This window comes from Triturus cristatus, chromosome 6 (assembly GCF_964204655.1).
Source record: "Triturus cristatus chromosome 6, aTriCri1.1, whole genome shotgun sequence".
In the NCBI taxonomy this organism is placed as follows: Eukaryota; Metazoa; Chordata; class Amphibia; order Caudata; family Salamandridae; genus Triturus; species Triturus cristatus.
In genome coordinates this window covers 533,773,343-533,794,540 of record NC_140589.1, presented here as the reverse complement: position 1 = coordinate 533,794,540, position 21,198 = coordinate 533,773,343, and the positions used below count along the sequence as shown (strand labels likewise).

At 44.3% G+C, this 21,198-nt stretch overlaps 1 protein-coding gene across 1 annotated transcript in view; it reads left to right on the top strand.

Annotated features, from left to right (window-relative positions):
• IMPG1 (interphotoreceptor matrix proteoglycan 1) overlaps positions 1–21,198 on the top strand; it is a 1,638,967-nt gene that overhangs the window by 1,590,023 nt on the left and 27,746 nt on the right. The window contains exons 16-17 of the mRNA XM_085609628.1: positions 10,810–10,986; positions 11,091–11,261. Of these exons, the coding sequence (XP_085465754.1) occupies positions 10,810–10,986; positions 11,091–11,261 (348 nt within the window). The remainder of the gene's footprint in view (positions 1–10,809; positions 10,987–11,090; positions 11,262–21,198) is intronic.

The window sequence follows — 21,198 nt, the reverse complement described above, 5'->3', positions numbered from 1 at the left end:
CACCAGTCCCAGTCAGCAAAACAATGGGAGCTGCCCAGGGGACAAGGTTGACTTTGCAACATAGACCCCCTCAAACGAAAGGTGATGGGTTACCAACCTACACCCTGGTAGGAAATGGACGACCTTAACAGTTTGGAATTCTCCCCTCTCATCTGCATGAGCCATCTGAGAGGCCTGTGGTCAGTTTCAACTTAACAGTGATTCAAAAACAAATATGGTCCTAACTTTTTTAGGGACCAAACCACAGTAAAAGCCTCTCTCTCAATGGCACTCCACATGTGTTATCTGCGAAGAAGTCGCCTGCTAATAAAGGTAACTGGCTGATCAAGACTCTTTTCATTTAACTGTGACAACACTGCCCCAATCCCTTGTTCTGAAGCATCTGTCTGAACAACAAATTCCTTTATGAAGTCAGGGGCCAGCAGCACTGGTGCTGAACACATAGCAATTTTGAGACTGTCAAAAATCTTTTGACACTATGGAGTCCAATCCACCTTCTTGGGCCACTTCTTAGAAGTCAATTCTGTTAGGGGCACCACAATAGTCCCATAATTGTGAACAGACCTTCTATAATACCCAGTCAGTCCAAGGAATGGCCTGACTTGAGTCTGGGTAACAGGAGCTGTCCAATCCAAAATAGGTTGGATTTTGTCCAGGAGAGCCTGTATATGGCCTCGACCTACCAGGTGGTTCAGTTACACCACAGAACTCTGTCCTATTTGGCACTTACTTGCCTTAATGTTCAGACCTGCCTGCTGCATGGCCTGAAGCACTTCCCTCAGGTGGCTTAAGTTACCCTCCCAGGTAGAACTGTATACAGCTATATCATCTGGATGAGCGGCACTGAAGTGCTCCAACCCAGACAATACCCTGTTAACCAGCCTCTGGATGGTGACAGGTGCATTCTTCAAGCCAAAGGGCATTACCGTGAACTGATAATGTCCCTATGGTGTGGGGAATGCTGACCTCTCCTTTGCTCCATCTGTGGGGGCAATCTGCCAGTAGCCTGAAGTCAAGTCAAATGTACTCAGGTACTTAGCAGTCCCTAACCTGTCAATGAGCTCATCAGCCCTAGGTATAGGGTGAGCAGCAGTCTTTGTGACTGCATTCAGTCCTTTGTAGTCCACACAGAACCTTAATAATGTTGGTCCCCTCTGAGGATAAGGTGTGGGCACCAGCACCACTGGACAGGCCCATGGACTTTCAGACGGTTCAATTGCCCCCAACTCCAGCATCCTAGCTACCTAAGCCTTAATGCTGGCTCTGACATAGTCAGACAACCAGAGTACCTTCTGTGAGATGTCCAAAACGTCTAAAAATGACTTTGTACTCACTTTCTGGGTGTCTCTGAACTTCACCCTGTACTGCTCTGTGGTTAAACCACATTTTTCAACAAAACATTGTCTAATGTGAGTATAGGACTTCTCCTCCTCTCCCTGCAGGGTCGGGGGCCTATCCCTTCCAGCCACTGGAATCAGTTCCCACAGGAGTGAACCTCAATGTTTGGGGCAGATCCCACACATCTCAAGGGCCCTTTCAAATTCAGTCAACCATTTGTCAATGTCATCCCTTTCTGTGTGCCTGGGTACTTTACCCTTGGGAAGTTCGTGATCAATTGTTCCACCCCTGGACATCTCAAACTCTTTGTCATTTTCATATCCACCATTTCTTTTCATCGCCTCCTCCCTCTCCCCCTTTTTCTCAGCCAATTCCAGTTTCCTCTACTCCAAACCTATTAAAGCTAATTGGGCCTCAAACTGTCTCTCTTGAAGGGACAGCGCTGGTTCCTGAATAGGGGACCCTTCCACCCTCCCACCACCTGGAATCATATGGCTAAGACTGGAGAAAATAGAAAAGACACTATCCTCACACTCCTCTTGGGTGAGATTAGGGGGGACACCCTCCATCTCCCCTTGAATCTCTTCAGCTACCCTAGCCCAGGCCCTAAGGACTTAATCAACCCTCCGTTTCTAATCTTTTTGGAAGCAGGCACCCGCCTAAGCCTACACTGTACCCCAAGATCAACCACCCTGAGCTTAGGCAGTTTAGCTAGGTCCAGCTCCATGGTTCCCTAGTTTTGGGTGACCGGTCACAACAAATAGCAAAGCAGACTTAGACCGACTTTGGAAATATCAAATCAATAAATTAAAAACGGTTTAGTTCAAATTCCAAAAATCAAACTCAAAAGTTTTGTTTTAAGGCAATTTAGAGGATGTTTTAAATCTTAATTCACTTTACTGAAAGGTTTACTTTTTCATCACAAGTCCTCATCCAAACCGCAGAACGCCAGATGTTGGAAAGCAAATCCTTTGTAGTGGTAAATATGCATCTACCACTGGCAATAATGCCACTAACACAATATAGGGCTCAGAATAGGTCTCAGAAAAGTTTTCCCATGCTCAACCCTTGGTAGCTTGACTGCGAGCAGTTAGACTTAACTTCAAAGACAGGTACGTAAAGCATTTAACCCCTTGTGTGCCCATGACGAGCTGGACTCGTCATGGGCCGCGGTTGCGCTGTGCCCATGACGAGTCCAGCTCGTCATGAACCCCGCCCGCTAATGCAACGGCCGGCACAGGGCGGGGAAAGGGCGTGGCACACAAGGGGTTAAAAACACCAATTCAGTAAACAATTAAGACACAACACACATTAAAAATCCAACAGCAATTTATAAAATTAGGAAATATTTTGATCTTTAAACTGACACCAAAACAAAAAGTATCCAATGTAGGGAACCGGAGATATGAATTTGAAAAGATTTAGCACTATATAGCACATAAAAACCTATAGCGCCTAGTGGAACATCTGGTCTCACTAGAGTGGGATAAATTCAAAGTTTCTGGCCGACTGCGATGGAGCCTTGCACAGCTCTCCCTCGCGGTAGGTCTCAGTCAAAGTTATTACCTTTCAACTTAGGAACTTTTTGGGCGCTATTTTGCTCGGGGTCCCTCGAAACTCTCAGCCAGTCCAGATTCAGTGAGGGTTCGCCAGCTTGCCGTGTGACTAGCTCCTGATCAAATTAATGGAAGTCAGACCTTCAAAGCTTTCCGGTGGCATGAACCAGATATCCAGACCAGCTCGGGGTTGAAGGTGAACAGCTTGATTTTTGCGCTTGGTCCTGGTCACCTTTCCAATGTTATGATTTAGAAACTTTTACAGAGCTTTTTCAGCCAGAGTCCCTCGATGCTCTTCGCCAGGCCAGATTCGATTAGGGTTCGCCGGCTTGGGTTTCAACCAACTCGCGGTCAATCTCTGAAAGTCGTCCCTCTGGAGCTTTTCAGCAGGACGAACCTGGATGCCTGGCTGGATCGCGGTTGAGGGTCGCCGGCTTGGCTGGCCAGGTCGAGTCGGTCCACTTATGGAGCTTTTTTCAAAGTTGCTCCCAAGTTCTCTAAAGTTTGGGAACTTCTTCTTGAAGTTCCTTTAAGGGTCTCGAAGTGTCCTAACTTACTTCAAGGGTCTGGAAGCTCCAAGATGGTTCTTAAAAGTTTGAGACATCAATTCCCACAATCTACTATGATAAAACCCTTACAAATCCACTGATCGTACTCCAGGCTGGGGTTTCTTGGTGGTGATTTAACATATGAGCTCTTTTAACCTGTAGCTAGCAGGGAGTCCATTATTTAGTCCTTTTGAAGCAGGTTTGATCCACAGGGCTGTAGTTCCAGATTGTGCAGCAGGCACAGTCAGTCAGGGGCAGGGCCTGGTTGGTGCAAATCAAACTTCTCAGCATGGACCCTTCTTCTTCCTTTAGTTTCAAGAGGAAATCTGAGAGGCTCGGCCGCTCTCAGATACTATTAATAGTGTTCTCTGGTGTCACACAGGAGGGCACTTCTGTCAAATGAGTTACGAACCTACACCCCAGAGCATGCCCTTTTCCTCCAAAGTGTGGCACAATAGTCTCCCAGAAAGCACCATTTCTCCAAAAATCAATAAGGCTGAAGTCTCAGAAAAGTGTTAATAGCTGGCTAAACCAACCTCCAGGATGGATGACTCATCTACATAGACTCCCTCCCCCTGGCATCTGCACATTCCTTCCTTAAGCCTATTATCTGGCTGGGTTGAAAGGGTAGGGGCGTAAATGAAACTGGTTTCTTCTGCCGGTCTCCTCCTTTTTTAGATCCTTGTTTACAACCCCTCCCCTTGCTATGACATTCTTATGCAGCAGAACCCTCTCATCCCAGAACGGGTCTTTCACCCCAGGGGCTACTTATCACTTCAGCAAAGCAGCCTGGCTAATCCACTTAACCTGACCAATCAGGGCATGATTGGAAGGCTGAATTTTGGGTTACAGGCAAGAAAGTCTTTTAGCTTCTTGTCTGTTTATTTTAGGATAAATTCAACAATCACATATTGTTGGATGTATCAATACCATTCTAGTAAGCTCTTGGACTATATTTTCTGCTTTTTCCTGGCAGGTATTATTAGTTAATAACTTCTTGCCATGTTAACCTATGTGGCTGGGGATCTCCATGGGGAAAATGAACTGGGCAATTTCTGCAGCACCAGGGCTCATAAAACATATTTTATAAGAATGGTGCCTATACCCACTCCTGGAACTCCTAGAGGAGACTTTAGGGGTTCTGAATGTGTAAAGATATTGCAGATCCTCACTCCACAGAGCTCCTAGCACAAAGGTCGATTTTGGGAAGCACTTTACTACAATGTGGGAAGTGAAATGTGCATTTTCACTAAACGCAAGGCATATAAAACCTATTTTGTAAGGGTTCTCCTAATAAATACCTGACCCCCCACCACTGGGACACCTAGGAGAGACCATGGGGGTACCTAATATGCCACAATATTGTAATGTATTATTTGTGAGAGGGCCAAACACCAAAGTCGATTTTGTGCACAATCTGCATGTTAAAGCAGTCCTGCAACACAGGGCTGCTTTTAAACTGACCTCAGGCCTCAGCTGCACACATGCAAGTGCAGAAAGGGCTGCTGGCCTCTAAACTGCCATGCCCTATTATATACGAGGGACTTAAAGGTAGGTTTGATTATTATGTACTAGGGCCTTATAGGGGAGGTCCTGTCAATCACAAGGGTACCCTAACCTATAGTGTACCCTAGTGTATGAAGGTGTTTTGACTGTATTCCAAGTGTGTCTTCAGCATCACACTGGCCCTGGGAGGTTAGAGCCCAGGGATAGTCAGACTCGTTTACCACCAGTACCAGTCAGCAGAAAATGGGGGGTGCCCAAGGTATAACAATGACTTTGCAACAGCAGTAGACAGAAGAAAATGTGAATGACACAACAAACCTAAAGCTTAAATGGCCTAGCTTAAGTGGGCTAGCTGAAAGCCTCTATAACTACGTTTATTATAAAATCAAAAGGCTTGGCTACTGCCACAACTATAAATCATCTTACTGGGTTGTTGACATACACCAATTTAGGTAAAAAGTCTTCCCTATTGAATTTTTCAATTGTCTTACCAGAATTCTTTTTACAAAGATGTGTTTTCTTTCTGCACCCATTTATAGGTTTAGACAAAGTAGGCAGTTTTTACATCCCACAGCAGCAACTGCAGGCTTTGTCATTATCAGAATGAATCTTTTGCTTGTGTGGTTTGCTGCTGAACAGCCAGGGACGGCCGATCCATAGAGGGCGCTGGAGCTCAGCCCACCAACTTAATCAGACATACATGGAGAAATTGCTTTTTGCACCTATGGCAGCAAAAATCAAAACCGACAAATTAGCACACCAGTCACTTCAAGTGCTTTTATTTGTGTTGTCTGTGTGCTTACAGCACTAAGAGGGCATGTCACAGTAAAAGGGAAAGGGTTTAAGCAGCGTTCTGGGGTTTGTGCATGTTTAATGGGCGCTTTACATCTTAGCTCCCTTCAAATATTCGCAAGCCCTAGACATGCTACGCATGCCCAAATCAGCTCAGGATGTCTAAAGAATGAAGTCTACTAGGGCGGTGACACATTTCATCCCAGCTATCCAAGCACCCTATCAGAAGAGAGGATGGAGGTGGGTGAAGCAGGATCAGCCGCAGTCCTTTCCTGACTTCTGTTCGGGCGCTCAACAGACCCATTTTCAGTTGGATAGGTGTGCACTGCTCAGCCTGCCAGATACCTACAGGTGATATCTGCGGAGTTCATGATAAGCAACAAACGTAAGCATTACGAGACGCCTGTTGGCAGTGCCTGAGTATGTCATAAAAACGTCAGAACTCCAGTGCATGACGTTCACTGTAACTGCTGTAGATGCCTTTTTATGTCTCATTCACTCTCAAATCATGTTTTTTGTCTGTTACCATGCACCAATAACTAGTTGTGGGACAAACTCTGACTTTTAAACCAAAAGATCTCGATTTTTTTATCCCAGTACCACTAGTTGCCTGACTTGTGTGATTCCAGGCAAATGCCCATCTTCATGTTCCATGTCTGCTAACTGTTATGAACACTGAGAGTCGGCTCTGTTTGCAATGACATGAAACATAAGTTCTATTACAGTTTAATGAATTTTTATGTGCAGCATTTTTATTAAACATATTTACAAATAAAGTTACCCAAAAAATCCAAAAATATGCGCCGTTTCCAAGCAGACTTGTCTTCACTTTACTGGTGTGGCTTACCTATTCCTCCTACCACCGCCGCACCAACCCTTCTCACCTCTCTTTCAGCATGAAAAGAATGAATGAACGAGGTAATTTTATACAGCGCGTAATAGCCAAAGGTGTCTTAGCGCTGTACAGTTCAAAAAACCCAGGAGAGAGGCCGCCTGGAGGCCTACCTCAAAACAAAGCTGATGACCCATTGAGAAAACAGCCAGGTCTTTAGCTCTTTCCTAAACAGCTGCAAGCTGAGTTGCGAGTGTAGGGCTAGAGGAAAGAAGTTTTATAGTTTCCCCCATGGTACAAAAGCATTCTTCCACCCCACTGTGCTTTGCTTATTCTTGGGGCAGGGATCATGTGCGCCGAGCTCGAGCTCAGGTTCCTTCAAGCAGTATATCAGGAAAACCGATCCTGGAAAAAGGTCAGCCCAGCTCTGTGAAAAGCCCTGTGGATAATGCAGAGGGCCATAAATAAAATCCACTTTTCCACTGGTGACCAGTGGAGGCCATGCATTAGGTGTGAAATTGGTCCAAATTTGGGGACCTACAGTAATGTTCTTGTTGCTGCATTTTGCAGAGACTGGAGCTTCTTTATCAAATATTTGGAAGTCCCCAAATATAGGGCATTACAGTAATCTATCTTTGAAACAAAGAGTGCCATCATTACCGTCTTTTGTAGATCGAAAGGAATTAACAAGAGAATTTTCTTAAGTACTCTTAGCATAACGAACCCTGCTGAAGTCACAGTATTGATTTGTTCCGAAAAGCATAGTTTTCTATCAAAGATGACACCCAAATTTCTTGCCTTCGGCACTGGTATCGATAAGGTGCCCATCTACAAAGGCCACCAGTATGCATCCCAGAAGGAAGTGTCCTTTCTAAAATGCAGAACCTCGGTTTTGTCTGAGTTCAGCCTGGGACAATTTCTTTGCATCCAGTCCACAACCTGGGTCATGCATCTGCAAAAGTTATCTGCATCCTTTTCCACCTCCGATTAGATTGATACCACAATCTGTGTATTGTCGGCATAGGAAAATACCGCCAGGCCAAAACTATAAATGAGATTGACAAGGGGGGTGACATATACATTAAATAAGGCAGGGCTGAGAGCAGATCCTTTAGGCACCCCACACGGGAGAGAGAAAGATCGGGAATTGGCGTCTCCCATCTCTACCCACTGTTGTCTCCCGTTGAGAAACGAGCTCAGCAATGCTAGTGCAGTGTTCCTGAAGCCTAGAGAATGCATTTCTTTAATAAGAAGTGTATGATGAACCGTATCAAAGGCTGCAGAGAGATCCAGCAAGATCAATGCCACTCTGCCACCTTTGTCAACTAGCACTTTGAGTTCCTCAGATGCTGCCACCAGCGCTGATTCAGTACAATGGTTTGCTGCAAAACCGTATTGAGATTAATCATGCAGCTGGTTGATATCTAGATAGGAAAGTATTTCTTCGTTCATTGCCTTCTCCAGAATCTCGGCTGGAAACGGAAGCTTTCCACCTGCTTAGGGTCCAAAGAGGGTTTTTTCGCCAGAGGCAGTATGGAAGCTCTCTTCCAGATGATTAGATTTTGTCCGGAGCTAGGAATCCCATTTAATAGATACATAAGTGGTGCACCCACCGTACTAGCCGAAACTGAAATCATTTTTAATTTGTCAGTGCAGGTACATCCACAGATCAATTTGCCGGTACCATGAACTCCTTTGTGTCTACACGCTGTTTCAAAAACCCTAAATTAAGTATTATTGAAAAGACTTGGATAAGATATTCAAAGATTAGTATAGAGATCTGAGCCAATGGCCCTAGATTTACGTGCTTTTAGATCACTTGTTCGAAATCACATACAAGAAACGGCAGTGATGCCATGACAATAGCAAATTGTGCACTATAAAAATGGCAACAACATTATTGCTACAATGAGGGACGATGCAAAGGTGCTATTTCTTGGTAAAAACAATTTGCCCTAACATAAGTATTTGTAGATCATAACGGTCACCCCCAAGAGGCTCCTCAGCCTACTGAAGGAGAACATGTTTTTGTCACCTTCTTCAAGGATAATCTACCTTTGAAAGATGAAAGGCTGAGTGGACAGATTTGCTATGCTGGTGCAATAGTCCACCGAGCTACTGGACCTAGCTTGTAGACACTAAATAAATATAATGTCCACTTAAAAAAAAAGAAACTGTAATTCCACATGAAACCTTTTAAAAAATCCTTTCACTACAATTTGCACAAGCTTCTTTTTTTTCTGAAAGGCATCTGAGGGCTACACTGCTGGGGAAGAGTTTTTTAACAAACCAAAAATTCATCCCTTGGATTACCAACTCGAAAAGTTAACCTTGGGCTGCACTGATAGTGCAAAGAATGTTTTACCAATTCAAAAATATTTCCAGATCCAGATTTTTTCAAAGTTTCTAGAAGGAAGAACTGCCTGAGTCCCCTTGAAGGACATGAGACTTGTTCACTTCTTCCCTAACTTGGATCTAAGGGAAGTACTTTCGCCTCACCACTTTCCAACTTCACCAGCCGCCACTGTGAACAACCTTTCATGCTCAAAGGAAAATACTGCTCGACCTGCTTAAATTCTGGTTAACCAACGATGAAATTACTGTCCTATGCAGCACAGCAAAAATGTTTTCTTCGCACCCATCGCCGCAGCAAAAAGAGAGACGGTATAATCACTCAGCATCCATTTTTTTCAAGTAACGTACACCTTGCTCTTTAAGAAATGAGGATGAACAATCAATACTTGTTTTGGATATTATGACTGATCTCTGTGCCTGAGTAAAGATGCTCTCGTGCCCTGAAAAGAAGTGGCGTTCTTGCACCATATGAACTTTTGCCTTTTAATATCCCACCCTTTCAATTCATCTATACTTAGTTATCTCATTTTTGTTTTGTTTTTAGTTTTATCCTACTCTTCAATTATGTCGAGTTCAAAGGTTCTTATTGATGTCATTATGGAAGCCTTTCACAATTCAGTGGCGTTTGATTGATACCTAAGGATTTGTGTATAAAAAGGATTGTCATTTTATTCTATTTTAACCACTATATTTTACAATGCTTTTAATTATCTAACAATAAAGATATGTTCATTCATTCATTCATTCATCAATCCATTAATTCAGTGTTAGGCTGCTAAAGTCCTATTCCCTGCCATGATTGCAGAAGGGAGGAGACGACTCCTCCAAGGAAATTCAAAGAACAGAAAAATATTTACGAGTATCAGCAGAGTGTTGTACGCACATCAATTGTACCAACAAATGATGCCCAGAATTCTTAATTTTTAGTTTTCCTTTAATTGTTCAAATATCAGTTCATTACAAATGTGCATCCATTATTTTATCATTTCTGTTAGCGGTTGCTAAAGTAACGTGTTTCGCGACACCCTAAACAGAATTAGATACTTCATCAGGGCAGGGCAAATTATCTTGATCACTACTCTCATGCAATGAACAGGATAGTCTAAGTGCATGTCATACCACTTTTCAAGCGATATTACAATTAGAAGCAACCACCACATCTAATTTACATTTCAGTGTGTCATGGAATGAGCGAAGTAAGAAGTCCAAGCTCAGAAACTCCCTTAAACAATGGATTATGATAGCTTTTCTCCTCTTGGTGGAAAAGTTTCATGCAGGGAACAATATCTGAGCTCTCTGGCTGGGATCTCTCTGTGGTTGGCTATGGTAGTCCCTCTCCTCCTGTTGAAGCCTCAACACAGGGAGTGGGACTACCATAGCCGACAGACTTGGGAGTCCAACCAGTGACTATTGGATGAGAGTAGTTTTGGATATAATATTCCTTGGCCCGAAGAAGCGACTAATTATAGTTATGAGATCACAAAGTACTCGTCGGTGTAGAGACAGTTTAGATGAAAGGAAATATTTAAATAATTGATGTAAATTTGTAATGATCTGAAATTTGAACAACTAAAGGAAAACTACAACTTTAGAATTGTAAGCCTCATTTGTCTTTATAAAATTGGCTATGAGAGGATAAGGGTACGGGTATCACAATTTAGGAGGCACATTCAATTTTCCAGTTCAAATGAGAGGTTTCCTTCCTTGTAAACTAGAGTTCACATCAATTGCAGTAAGGAATAGGATAAGAAAGAGAAAACTGGGATAAGAGGAATTTGCCTTAAGAAATTAAATCTCCAATTCTCCCCAGTGTTTGTCTTCAGTGGTATAATGTGCAGAGTTTTGAGTCTGATTTAGTTTTCCTTTCTTCCTAATGTTTTAGATGCCCTGTTAGTAGAAATTGGTTGTATCGAGGAGAGCGATGTGTCAAGTTTGCACCAGAAACTATAAACCTCATCATTTACGGGGTCTTTGCCCTTGGCTGCCTGCTCCTGGGTTTTCTACTACTCCAGGCTGCAGTCAAGCTGCATCAACAGTGCAAAACCCGCCACAGAGTGGAGTAAGCAGTCCGCAGTTTCCTCAGATTCACTTATCTCAAGTTTATTGTTTTCCCAAATAAGGACCAGTAAACCTCATTAAAAGCTCCAATGTTCTGTGTCCTAGAAGAATAACCGAGGTCCGCTACCTGCAGTATGCGGCAAGAGATAACCCTGTTTTTGACGGTGACGACTCCATGCATTGCAGCATGTCTCGCAATGCGGGCTCCTGTGCCAGTGCTCCATGTCCCACTTACTCAATCTACAGCAGTGACGATGCACACTTCTGTGCACAGAGGTAAAACAAGCTGCTCCTGCACCTTAAAATATCTTTTCACCAACCTCTAACATCAGCTTACCTATGTACTAACTGCACAACCTTTCCAACTTTTTTAATACAAGTATTGATGATTTAGTTTACACTAAATACTAACTTCAAAATAGTTGCTCGTTGCGTAAGGCAAAGATTGTGCAAACCACAAAAAGCTTGTCTGTGGAAAGATTCAAGTTTTTGATGACTAACTTTGTTAATCCTATGTCGCTGCTGAACCCATGCACGAGTAACCATTTATCAGTAGCTTCTACCAACATTACATTTTTGTTTTAAACATCTTGACTGAAGGTAGACATTATGCTGTTTATGTCTTTGCACATCATTCCTAATTAAAAGGAAATTAAAGTGGTGACTCCAGGGGCGTAACGGAGGCCCCCACAGCCTGTGTGGCGCACAGGGGCGTAACACAGACCCCTGCATCCCCCTCAATGCGGGGGGGTCCCCAAGCTCCAGGGGGCCCCCTCAGCACTGCACTTTGGCCGGGTAGCTCCTGATAGAGTCCGGAGGGGGCCCCTCAATTACCGTTACGCCACTGGTGGCGCAGGGAGGCCCCCGGGGTTTTCTTGTTTTGGAGGGGGTCCCCTCACCCTCTAAGCGATGCCATTGCATGCCTTGCAGAACGTGTTCAATGGCATGGAATAAGAAATAGTCAGGGCCACTGAAATTAAGCAATTGTGCTCTATGGCAATTTTCATGTAATTAAAGATTTGCTGCATTTGCCATATAACCATCATCTGTTGTATAACCTGCAGATTTTTTTTTTTTTTATATATTGTTTCTAGCTCAAATGGTTAAAAAGTTATTAAAAATGCAACAACATGTGCTGCCACGCAATGCAAGGCCCTCTGCAAAGCAGGGCTGGTCACCTTCTGTTGCTTATTGTTATAGTTGAGTGTTAAACTGGTTCTAATGAGGTGCAACCAATGTCCAGATAGTATTATCAAGTTTTAAAATGAAGTAATTAATTAATACTATTACTTAATGTGCCACTTTATGCCGGATATTTTGCCTTTTCTTGCCGCATTCAACCCTGTCGCATAATTTGGCACTCACGTGCCGCATAATTTCAGTGGCCCTAGTAATAGTTAAATGCTTGGAAAAGCCACTCTGCTTTCCCAAGCAGGTCCCTGCAGCGTAGGGGAGAGCCCAACCTTTCAGCGGGTTCCTATTGAGCCCTAGATCAATGAATGTCTGTGCGATCTGGGAGACGGCAGGGTCCCTCATCACATTATGCGGAGGGGGGGGGGGAGGGGGGCATCATTTTCCGTTACGCCACTGGCTGACTTCATTGCGTGTGTCCAGACGCATCAAAGCAGTTGTTTCAGAATGATCAGAGGCAAGCATTCAAAGACTTGCAAATGACCATTAACTAAGCACAGTTCTCCTAGAGCGTTGCGTCGTGCATGACCTGGGTTTTTGTCTGCTGATGCCCTTTGGAAGTTAACGTGTCAGTTTGTTTCCTTACCGTTTTCTCTTTTATGTCATAGGTCACCCGAGGAGTATCATTCAAGTTAATATCCGAAATGTGGAGTGATGGCTTCATCCAGACAGCAACAAGGTGTGTTTCGCCATATTCCATATTTCTCTGTATTATTTACATCGACTGAGTTAAAACTGAAGACAGGAATGTGCATTCTTGAAAACAACTACAAATGCCTGCAGGGACCGCATATTAGCCAGTCACTGGATTCAACTCCCTTCCATCTTTGATGGAGAGATATCTAATAAGCCCAAACTAGCTGCGATTTACATGTCTGATCTAAATAAGACTGTCATTGGAATATCTTTATTTGAAGTCAGGGGCAAAGCATGTTTGAATAAAATGAAACAAGAGAGTCCCGTTGGGCTATGCTACAAATTACTTCAGTGCTGCAAACATAACTTAATTAATTTTACGTTTCCTGTCGAATCAAAAGCAACTCGTTGAAGTTGATTCTTATCCATGGCCCACTTACATCCTTTTTAAAAAAGGTCTAAGGAGCACATGGATCATTATTTCAAGTAGCAATTACCTAATTGCAATTTTCTCCGAATCGCAATTAGATAATCGCTATTTCTAATGTATGGAACTCTTATGAATTTTATTAGCGATTCCTAATAGGTCGCAAATAGGCCTAACTCATGCATATTAACCCCTTCTATGCCCATGACGAGATAGTCTCGTCATGGAGCGCGGTTGCGCTGTGCCCATGACGAGACTATCTCGTCATGGACCCCGCCCGCTAATGAAAGGCCCGGCACAGGAGGGGGAAAGGGCGGGGCACTCAAGGGGTTAATGAGGTAGGTCGCAACTTTGAACCTTAAAGGAAAACGGTATGCATTTAAAAAGAAAAAATGAAACTTTGCAGAGGGACCACTGCCTGCTCTTAAAAATATTGTTTTCCATTCTCAAAGAGGAAGGGGCCCCTTGGGGACTCCTTCCCAGTTGTGAATGGTTTACCTTCTCCTTCAAGGCGTCAGTAAAATATGAATGTTTGGCGACCGTAATTCGGTCGCAAAACATTCATACATCCCATTCAGATTCGATATTTGGAAGGAACGCCCTAAACACGGCCCTTTCAAATACCGAATCGCAAACACAAATTGAGATTCGGTAACGTGTTACCGAATCGCAATTTGTTAATATGTAAAGCATTTTTGAGGTCAGAAATGGACCGATCGGCCGTTTCCTACCGCAAAAATGCTTAATACATATGGCCCTAAGAGACTAAGGGCCTGATTACGATCTTGGCGGACAGGGTTACTCCGTCACAAACGTGACAGATATCCCCTCCGCCAAATTACAAATCCATTATATTTTATGGAACATGTAATACATCGGACGGGATATCCATCACATTTGTGATTGAGTAACCCTATCTGCGAGGATCATTATCAGGCCCTAAGATGCCAACATTAACAGACCCACTCAGCATTTCTACGTGATTTGATGACAGATGCTTATAATGGCGAACTATGTTCAAACTGATATAGACTAGATTCAACAATGGTTGGCATTTTGATGAAAATAATCTACATGCACACCTCTGTTGGGACGTGATACTGAACAAGATGTGCACGCTGGCTGCTATATGTTAAATTTTATGTGGCTAGGTGTGGGCATTGTATTTACTAGAATAAAAATGAGGATGCCTCCTACTGATTAAATAAAGACAAGAGCAAAAATTAGAATTCCGTACACATAGCTGCCAAGGTTTCAGACTGCTTATGTGTGACATTTTCATAATTGCAGTGTAATTATGAGTGACATTCACGAATATGAGTGACACTTTCAGTCAGGGCCTCCAAACCTTTCTGTACTGAGAGCTACTTATGTTCAATGAAACGCATTGAGACCTACTAATAATATTAGTGTTGTATAATCACAATTATTTTATATGTATATTAATGAAACCAAGAAAAAGCTTTCTAATTTAATAAGCTGGGCTGCACATGTGAGCTCCTCAGAGGTAGCTGAAGAGCTACTGTAGCTCATGAGCTACTGGTTGGAGACCCCTACTTAAGAAGATCTTAAAACGGCTGCAAAGTACCTGATAGTACTGCAGAGAGTGACTCGCTGCAATGCAGAGCTCTCAGCTGTACTAACTTTACTTACGTGGCTGGACTCAACTTTGTGCTGATTGAAGACGGTGTGATTGCGGCAATGTAGAGCTCCCAGCCATAGCTGCCAAGTTTTCTGCTGCCGCATAAGCGACATTTAAATGTTTTCAGTGTCCTCATGAGTAACATTCCAATGCCGTGTCAGACTATGAGTGAGACTTCATTTCAAGAACAACAAATGCGTTATCCCACCCGCATTGACATCAATTACAGAAATGACTTATTTTTCTGCAATGTACTGGCCTGGAAATGGCAACAACAGATCTACATCTTTCAATTGCTCATTTAAGGGCACTATCCTTCTTCCAATAAGATAATCCAGAATTTTTAAAAGCGGCTTTCTGCAGCAAATAGAGAATGGTGTTTTTGAGAGACAGCTTGAGTTTGTGTCCCCAACCCTTTGAAAATTTTTAAATCATTTATGCAGTATGGTGATAAACGAGAGGGGTGCAATGTTCAGCAGGCAAGAGTAAAACAGTGCTGTTCTCTTTAGGGCCAGAACAATCACTGAGTATGTGCTAATCTTGCCCATTAATTCTGTCCTCGCATTGCAAGGTGAAGGTACAAACATAGGTTCTGGGTAAAGGAGCTGTGCTTTACAGAGTGCAACTTCAGGTAATTATAATAAATGAAATCCTGTGAGATCGGCATATCCGCTTACCAGAGCCAGCTGGGTGCACTGAAGCTGGTCTAGGTTTACCCACTTTTTCTGTCCGATTATCCTTCATCCTATTCTCTCACTTGTGCTCTTTTCTCGATCTTTCGTCCACTCTCCATTCTCAAACTTCTCTCACTGTTTGCTTTTCATCCTTGTCTTCATTTCTATCCCCTGCATTCTTATTTCTTGTGCTTCGTTCCATCCATTCTTCATCTCCTTTCTTTTCCTCTCTGTCCACTTTTCCTCCTTAACTTTTATTCTCTCCCGTGTTCTCCGTTCATCTGTCTCCCCTCCATCCACTTTGTTCTCTTTCTTCTATATGGTCCTTTTCACTCGATTTCTTCTTTTTATGAGTTCACCTTCTTACTTTCACTTCTTTCTTTTGTCCCACTCTTTCTCTCTCTCCTCCATCCTCACTCTTCTTTCTCAGACTCCTTTTCTTTCTCTCTTGCTTTGCTCCGTAGTTCTGTTCTCTCCCCTCTCACTTGATTCGTACTACATCTATTCTTACTCACTGCTCTAGTGTACTTCTGCAGCAGTGATGGCATTGCTCACTATAATCGGTGGTTCATGCACCCCAGCAAAAAACAGCAGAGGCACTAATAAACATAAAACACTACTGCAAGAACCACTAACCTTGCTCAAAAAAATATCAAATTCAATTGAAAAAATAAACGTAACATACTGAGAGGACTTCCTGGTCTCTCCACAGCACACAAGTGAAAATGAAATGCCTTTCTGTTCTTGAAGTTGAAGGCATGAGTAAATGTCGTACTGCACTACTTCTATAATACGCATAGTTAGTGTTAATCCAATTTTCAAGTGCATTGCTACATACATTACAATAGTCAATAGTCAAAAGGTCTTTATTTCGATTCACATCATAAAAGACATGCTATACATATAAAACACAATCCATAATAAATTGTCCTAGTATAGTCCATAAAATCCATAAATAAATACATACTAAAAACAAAATAAAAAGTTATTAAATACAATACAAAGACTCACGACTGATGCAATCAATAGCCGCAAAAAAAAAAAATAAGAACAAATTTCATAATATAATGAACAATAATAATGAACAATATGCTACATTACATTAGCTGCAATTCCCACAAAAAAGTCTGCATTTTTCATAGTAATAGTTTTTTAATGTTTCCTTACATTGCTTTGGTATCCATAGTTCATTCAGGGTCCCTGTTCTCTTCTAAACTGCTTGTCGTTGTTAGATTAAAATAAAACAGCCCTGAGCTCACGGAAAAAGGACTAATATATACAGAGCTCCTAAACTGGATGTGCTGTGAACATCGGACTCCCACAGATTTTGTATTGCTGGAGTGTACCCAGCACATAAGGAGAGAGGCCTTTCTGTGTCTCCAAAGTAGTAAATAAAATTAGCGCTGCATGTGGCAAAAACTCTCAGCCGCTGGTAACAGGGGGATTAATGTACTTATGCAAGGGGAACTACGGGCAGCCATGGTCATGCCGGGGTCTAAGTTGATCTTAATCAACGTCAGTTAGCTCAGCGGAGCCCATACTGCTGCGGCACTAGCCCTCAGTTCTACTTAACTTGCAGGCTCAGGCAGGCTGCTAAAATTAAATTATTATGAATGTTGTAAATCGACATCATAATGTCAGAAATGAGAAATCATCTTGAATTGTCAGACCTGGGTGGTCGACACGACGAGAGTGGTCTCTTCTCTCAGCACGTCACTGTGGGACGAGGCACTCAGATGACTGTCTGACCACTTCTGCTCTCCCTGTGGTCACGCATGATGATGGGGCAGTAGTCACACTGCTGGCGGCACACAGGCAGTCAGTGGTGCGGCAAAGAAACATAACTGCCCTGCCGCATTTTGCCACCTCACTAGGACTTAGTGCCAATATCAGCCACACTCACCAGCCCTCCCGCAGCAACATACAGGTAGCATAAATAAGCAGACAAGACAACTTTTGGGTGGAGAAAATTGCTGCAGGTTTATTAGCATACCAAATATGCCAAAATGGTGGGTTATCTTACAGGCGATCCAAAGGCAAGCCGCCCCTCGCAGCCTACCACCTGATGGGCCAACTTGCATCGTGGTCTTAGCCAATTGGTGCTTAGCGGTTGTGGTGAGGGGATAGCCCCTCCCACCTCCGGTGAAACATTGGTCCACCATATAACTCACGCCCCCCCCTACGAGGGGCGGAGCATTCTAGCGACCCCCGGTTGTACATGTTTCCAACCGCCCGTAGGACAGATGGGGTGCCGTCGCACCCCAGGGTCCACCGCACAGACTTCCTGGGGATATTCGGCCTCAGCACCCTTTGTGCTCCTGAATAGGGTACCCCTGAGTACCTTTCCGCCTCTGGATCGCCATGTAACTCCACCTGCAACACAAATAAAAAGATTAGAACATCCTTCCTCCCCTCACCCTGATCGCCGGGTAAGCGGATGGGAGGGAGTCGGCGTCCAGGCGAGGGGACAAAGAGGCCGCCAGGGGGGCGGGGGAGGTCTATATACCTCTCCCTGAACCCCCCCCACCGCCGGAAGTGATGCGCGGGACCCCAGCCGGGGTCTCTGGCCAAAAGACTAGGCTGCCCAGTGTGCCATCTTGTGGCACTAAAGGGGCCACCCTCTTATGAGGGTCCCCTGCGGGGACTGTGTCGGTCAGCCCGCATAGTGCCAATATCGGCCACACTCACCAGCCCTCCCGCAGTAACATACAGGTAGCATAAATAAGCAGACAAGACAACTTTATGGTGGAGAAAATTGCTGCAGGTTTATTAGCATACCAAATATGCCAATATGGTGGGTTATCTTACAGGCGATCCAAAGGCAAGCCGCCCCTCGCGGCCTACCACCTGCCACGGGAGCTGGGGGTGATTACAGACCACAAAAGTTCACCTGTCCCCAACTGGTTGCTAATTTGCACATTGTGGTCTTCGTGGTCTCCTTCTAGGGTGCATTACTTCGCCCCACTGACCAGAAAATTTTACAGTTCTTTAGGATTGCTCCCTGGTGAACATAGTAATGGTGTCAAAATAGGTTTGAGGGAATATGTGAATGGTACCCGTTAATAGACACTGCACCCTTTCGTGGACTGACAACTTACTCAGCCCACCCTGCTTGCTGAACCTTCAACCGGTCACAGATGCCCCGTCCCTGCTATCCACCTGTGTCCCTTGATACTTACACCAGTAGTGGTGTCAGACTACCAGGTTCTGTGTCACGTGCTTCGCTGCAGTCCCTTTGGTGGATCCACTGGGACCCTTCTGCATCCCTGCAAATGCCTAGTCACGAGCTAATGCCCTTTAATGCCCTTGCCCATCCCTCAAAGACACCTGACAGCAAGATGCCCCTCGCAACTTTGGTGAGGGGTTATGGGCCCAGCGCACCCCAGTCTGTGTTTCCAACAGATATCCTCCCTAGATGCTCCAGATAGTGTGAGTGGCTATCCTTGTTCTGGCAGGGTATGCCAATGGCCTGTCCACCCCTTGGTGACTATCCTGCCATGGGATAGGCGACATTAAGCACTGGTGTCCTCGTGTACCTGAGGAGGGGGGAATAACATGTACGAATCCTGCCCTTTCCCGAGCAGTGGGAATGCCAAAACAATCAATCCTCAATCATTGTAGCCAAAATTATGCTATGACCCCATGTTCCCTCCAGCTTTGTGCACCACAACCCACTAGTTAAATGGCAACTTCTGCAAATGCCTGGCTCCTCGGCTATAGGGTGGGTGTTTTGTCTCCCCTGAGCAACCGGTAGCATGCCCTTGCATACAGAGTGCACCTACTCTGCTGCATCGACCAGACATTTGCGCAGGCAATTCTGTTGTTGAAATGTGTCGAACAACTGAATGGTGTCCCTCTGGTTTGTGTGACTGTATGTCTATTGTGACTACTCTGCTCCCTATCCGTGCTACTTTATCAGATCAAGAAGTGTCATAAAATTAAATATGTGCCTTCGATGGATGGGGGCTTCAAATAATGCCTGCTCTCTTGAGGGAGAATGATGCACCGATGAGCCGGTGGCCATTGTCCAGATGTATCCACCAAATACACAAACCTGTATGCTAATACTACTGGCTTCGGTGCCTCTGGTTACTTGCCTAAAACCACGAAGGCCCCCATATGGCATTATTGCCTGGCATCTAGGGTGAACTTTGCCCAGAGCTGAATGGTCTTAGTGGGGTTAGACTGGAGGAGGTATGTGTGGCTAATGCAGGCCCAAAATCTGTGCAAATTGATGATGCATCACCATAGTGCCAGCGGGCCCGAGTATAGAAACTGGCGATGCTGTGATACAATTTATGTAAATGTCTCAGCGTGGGCCAGAATGTAGGAGCATTATGTGTGGCTCATGCAGGCCCAACTAATCTGCAGGGCTACTCACCTCGCTCAGGCAATGTGCTGCATATTGCCTGGTATAGCCGCTAGGTCCTTGCCTCCCTATATTACTACCAAAGGAGCACTACCCTACAACAAGCCCATCTGTTGGCTTTGACAATGCTTCTTAGTTACATAAGATAGATAAGCCACAATTATAGCTTTCTTGCATAACCAACCAAGAGCTAGCCGCCCCCATCCTCGGCTGCCAAGGTTTCAACTGCTATATGTGACATTTCCATCATTCCAGTGCACTATGATGGACATATAAAAGACTATTAATTACACTTTCTTGCTAGCAATCAAATCCTGAGAATGAGAGAGACATACCGATATCAGTAATTACGCCTATTTGACCAACAAGGAACTCTAAGACGACCAAGGTTTAAAGCTGCTATTGAGAGATATTCCAGAGCTTGGAGAGTGCATGTGTGAGACGGTAACATATATACGATACTTTTGGAGTCAAAGTGCCTGGAATGGTATGAGACTGAAGTAGCTCAGATTGAGCAGAGTATCACAAATATACACAGTCACTCTGAACAGCCTGGCACCGTAAGTACTGGAGATGGGCACCTGCAAACTACAAGCCTTGCGTGATGTACACACCTTGCGCTGAGGGGGGAACCGGCTTGTGCCGGTTTCGCCTCATACTGAGCACGCCACTCGCTGACCCATGGTGCCCTCATCAAGATGCACCCCAAAGGCCCCCCAAATGGCTGCACCTAGAGAGAGCACTGCCCTCCCCTACCCGGGGACGGGAGGCCCGAATCTGCCCTTCTCTAGCACAGGACACCAACCAGGCGAACAGCCCTAATATGGCTTTGGTGTAGTAGTATACTGAAAATGCAACAATTCTGGACAGGTGGCACATGTGCTTGCGGAGAACACAGTCCCTTATCAAATTAGCACCAACCAAGTACAATTCTCTTATTCTTTTCAACCTGTGAGAGCGAAACTAACACCAATGGTCGCATTTCCGACCCACAGCATTCAAATTCCCGAGCCCAGTATGCCTCCCTGCAAAGCTTCACCATGCGCCGCTTGGGCCATGTGTTCCACCCTTACGACATCACTAAAAGGTTTCTTTTAGTTGGCCGACTCACCTAATATTTTCATACTATTAGTGAGCTGCTGCTGTGTTACCCTATTGCAAACACGTCACCATCCCGAATATTGTATAGAAACACATTTAGAAATTGGAAGAGTTTGCCCGTGCACTGTAGTACTTTCCCAAAGTGGGCAAGAAAGAGCTGGACTGTCTCAAAT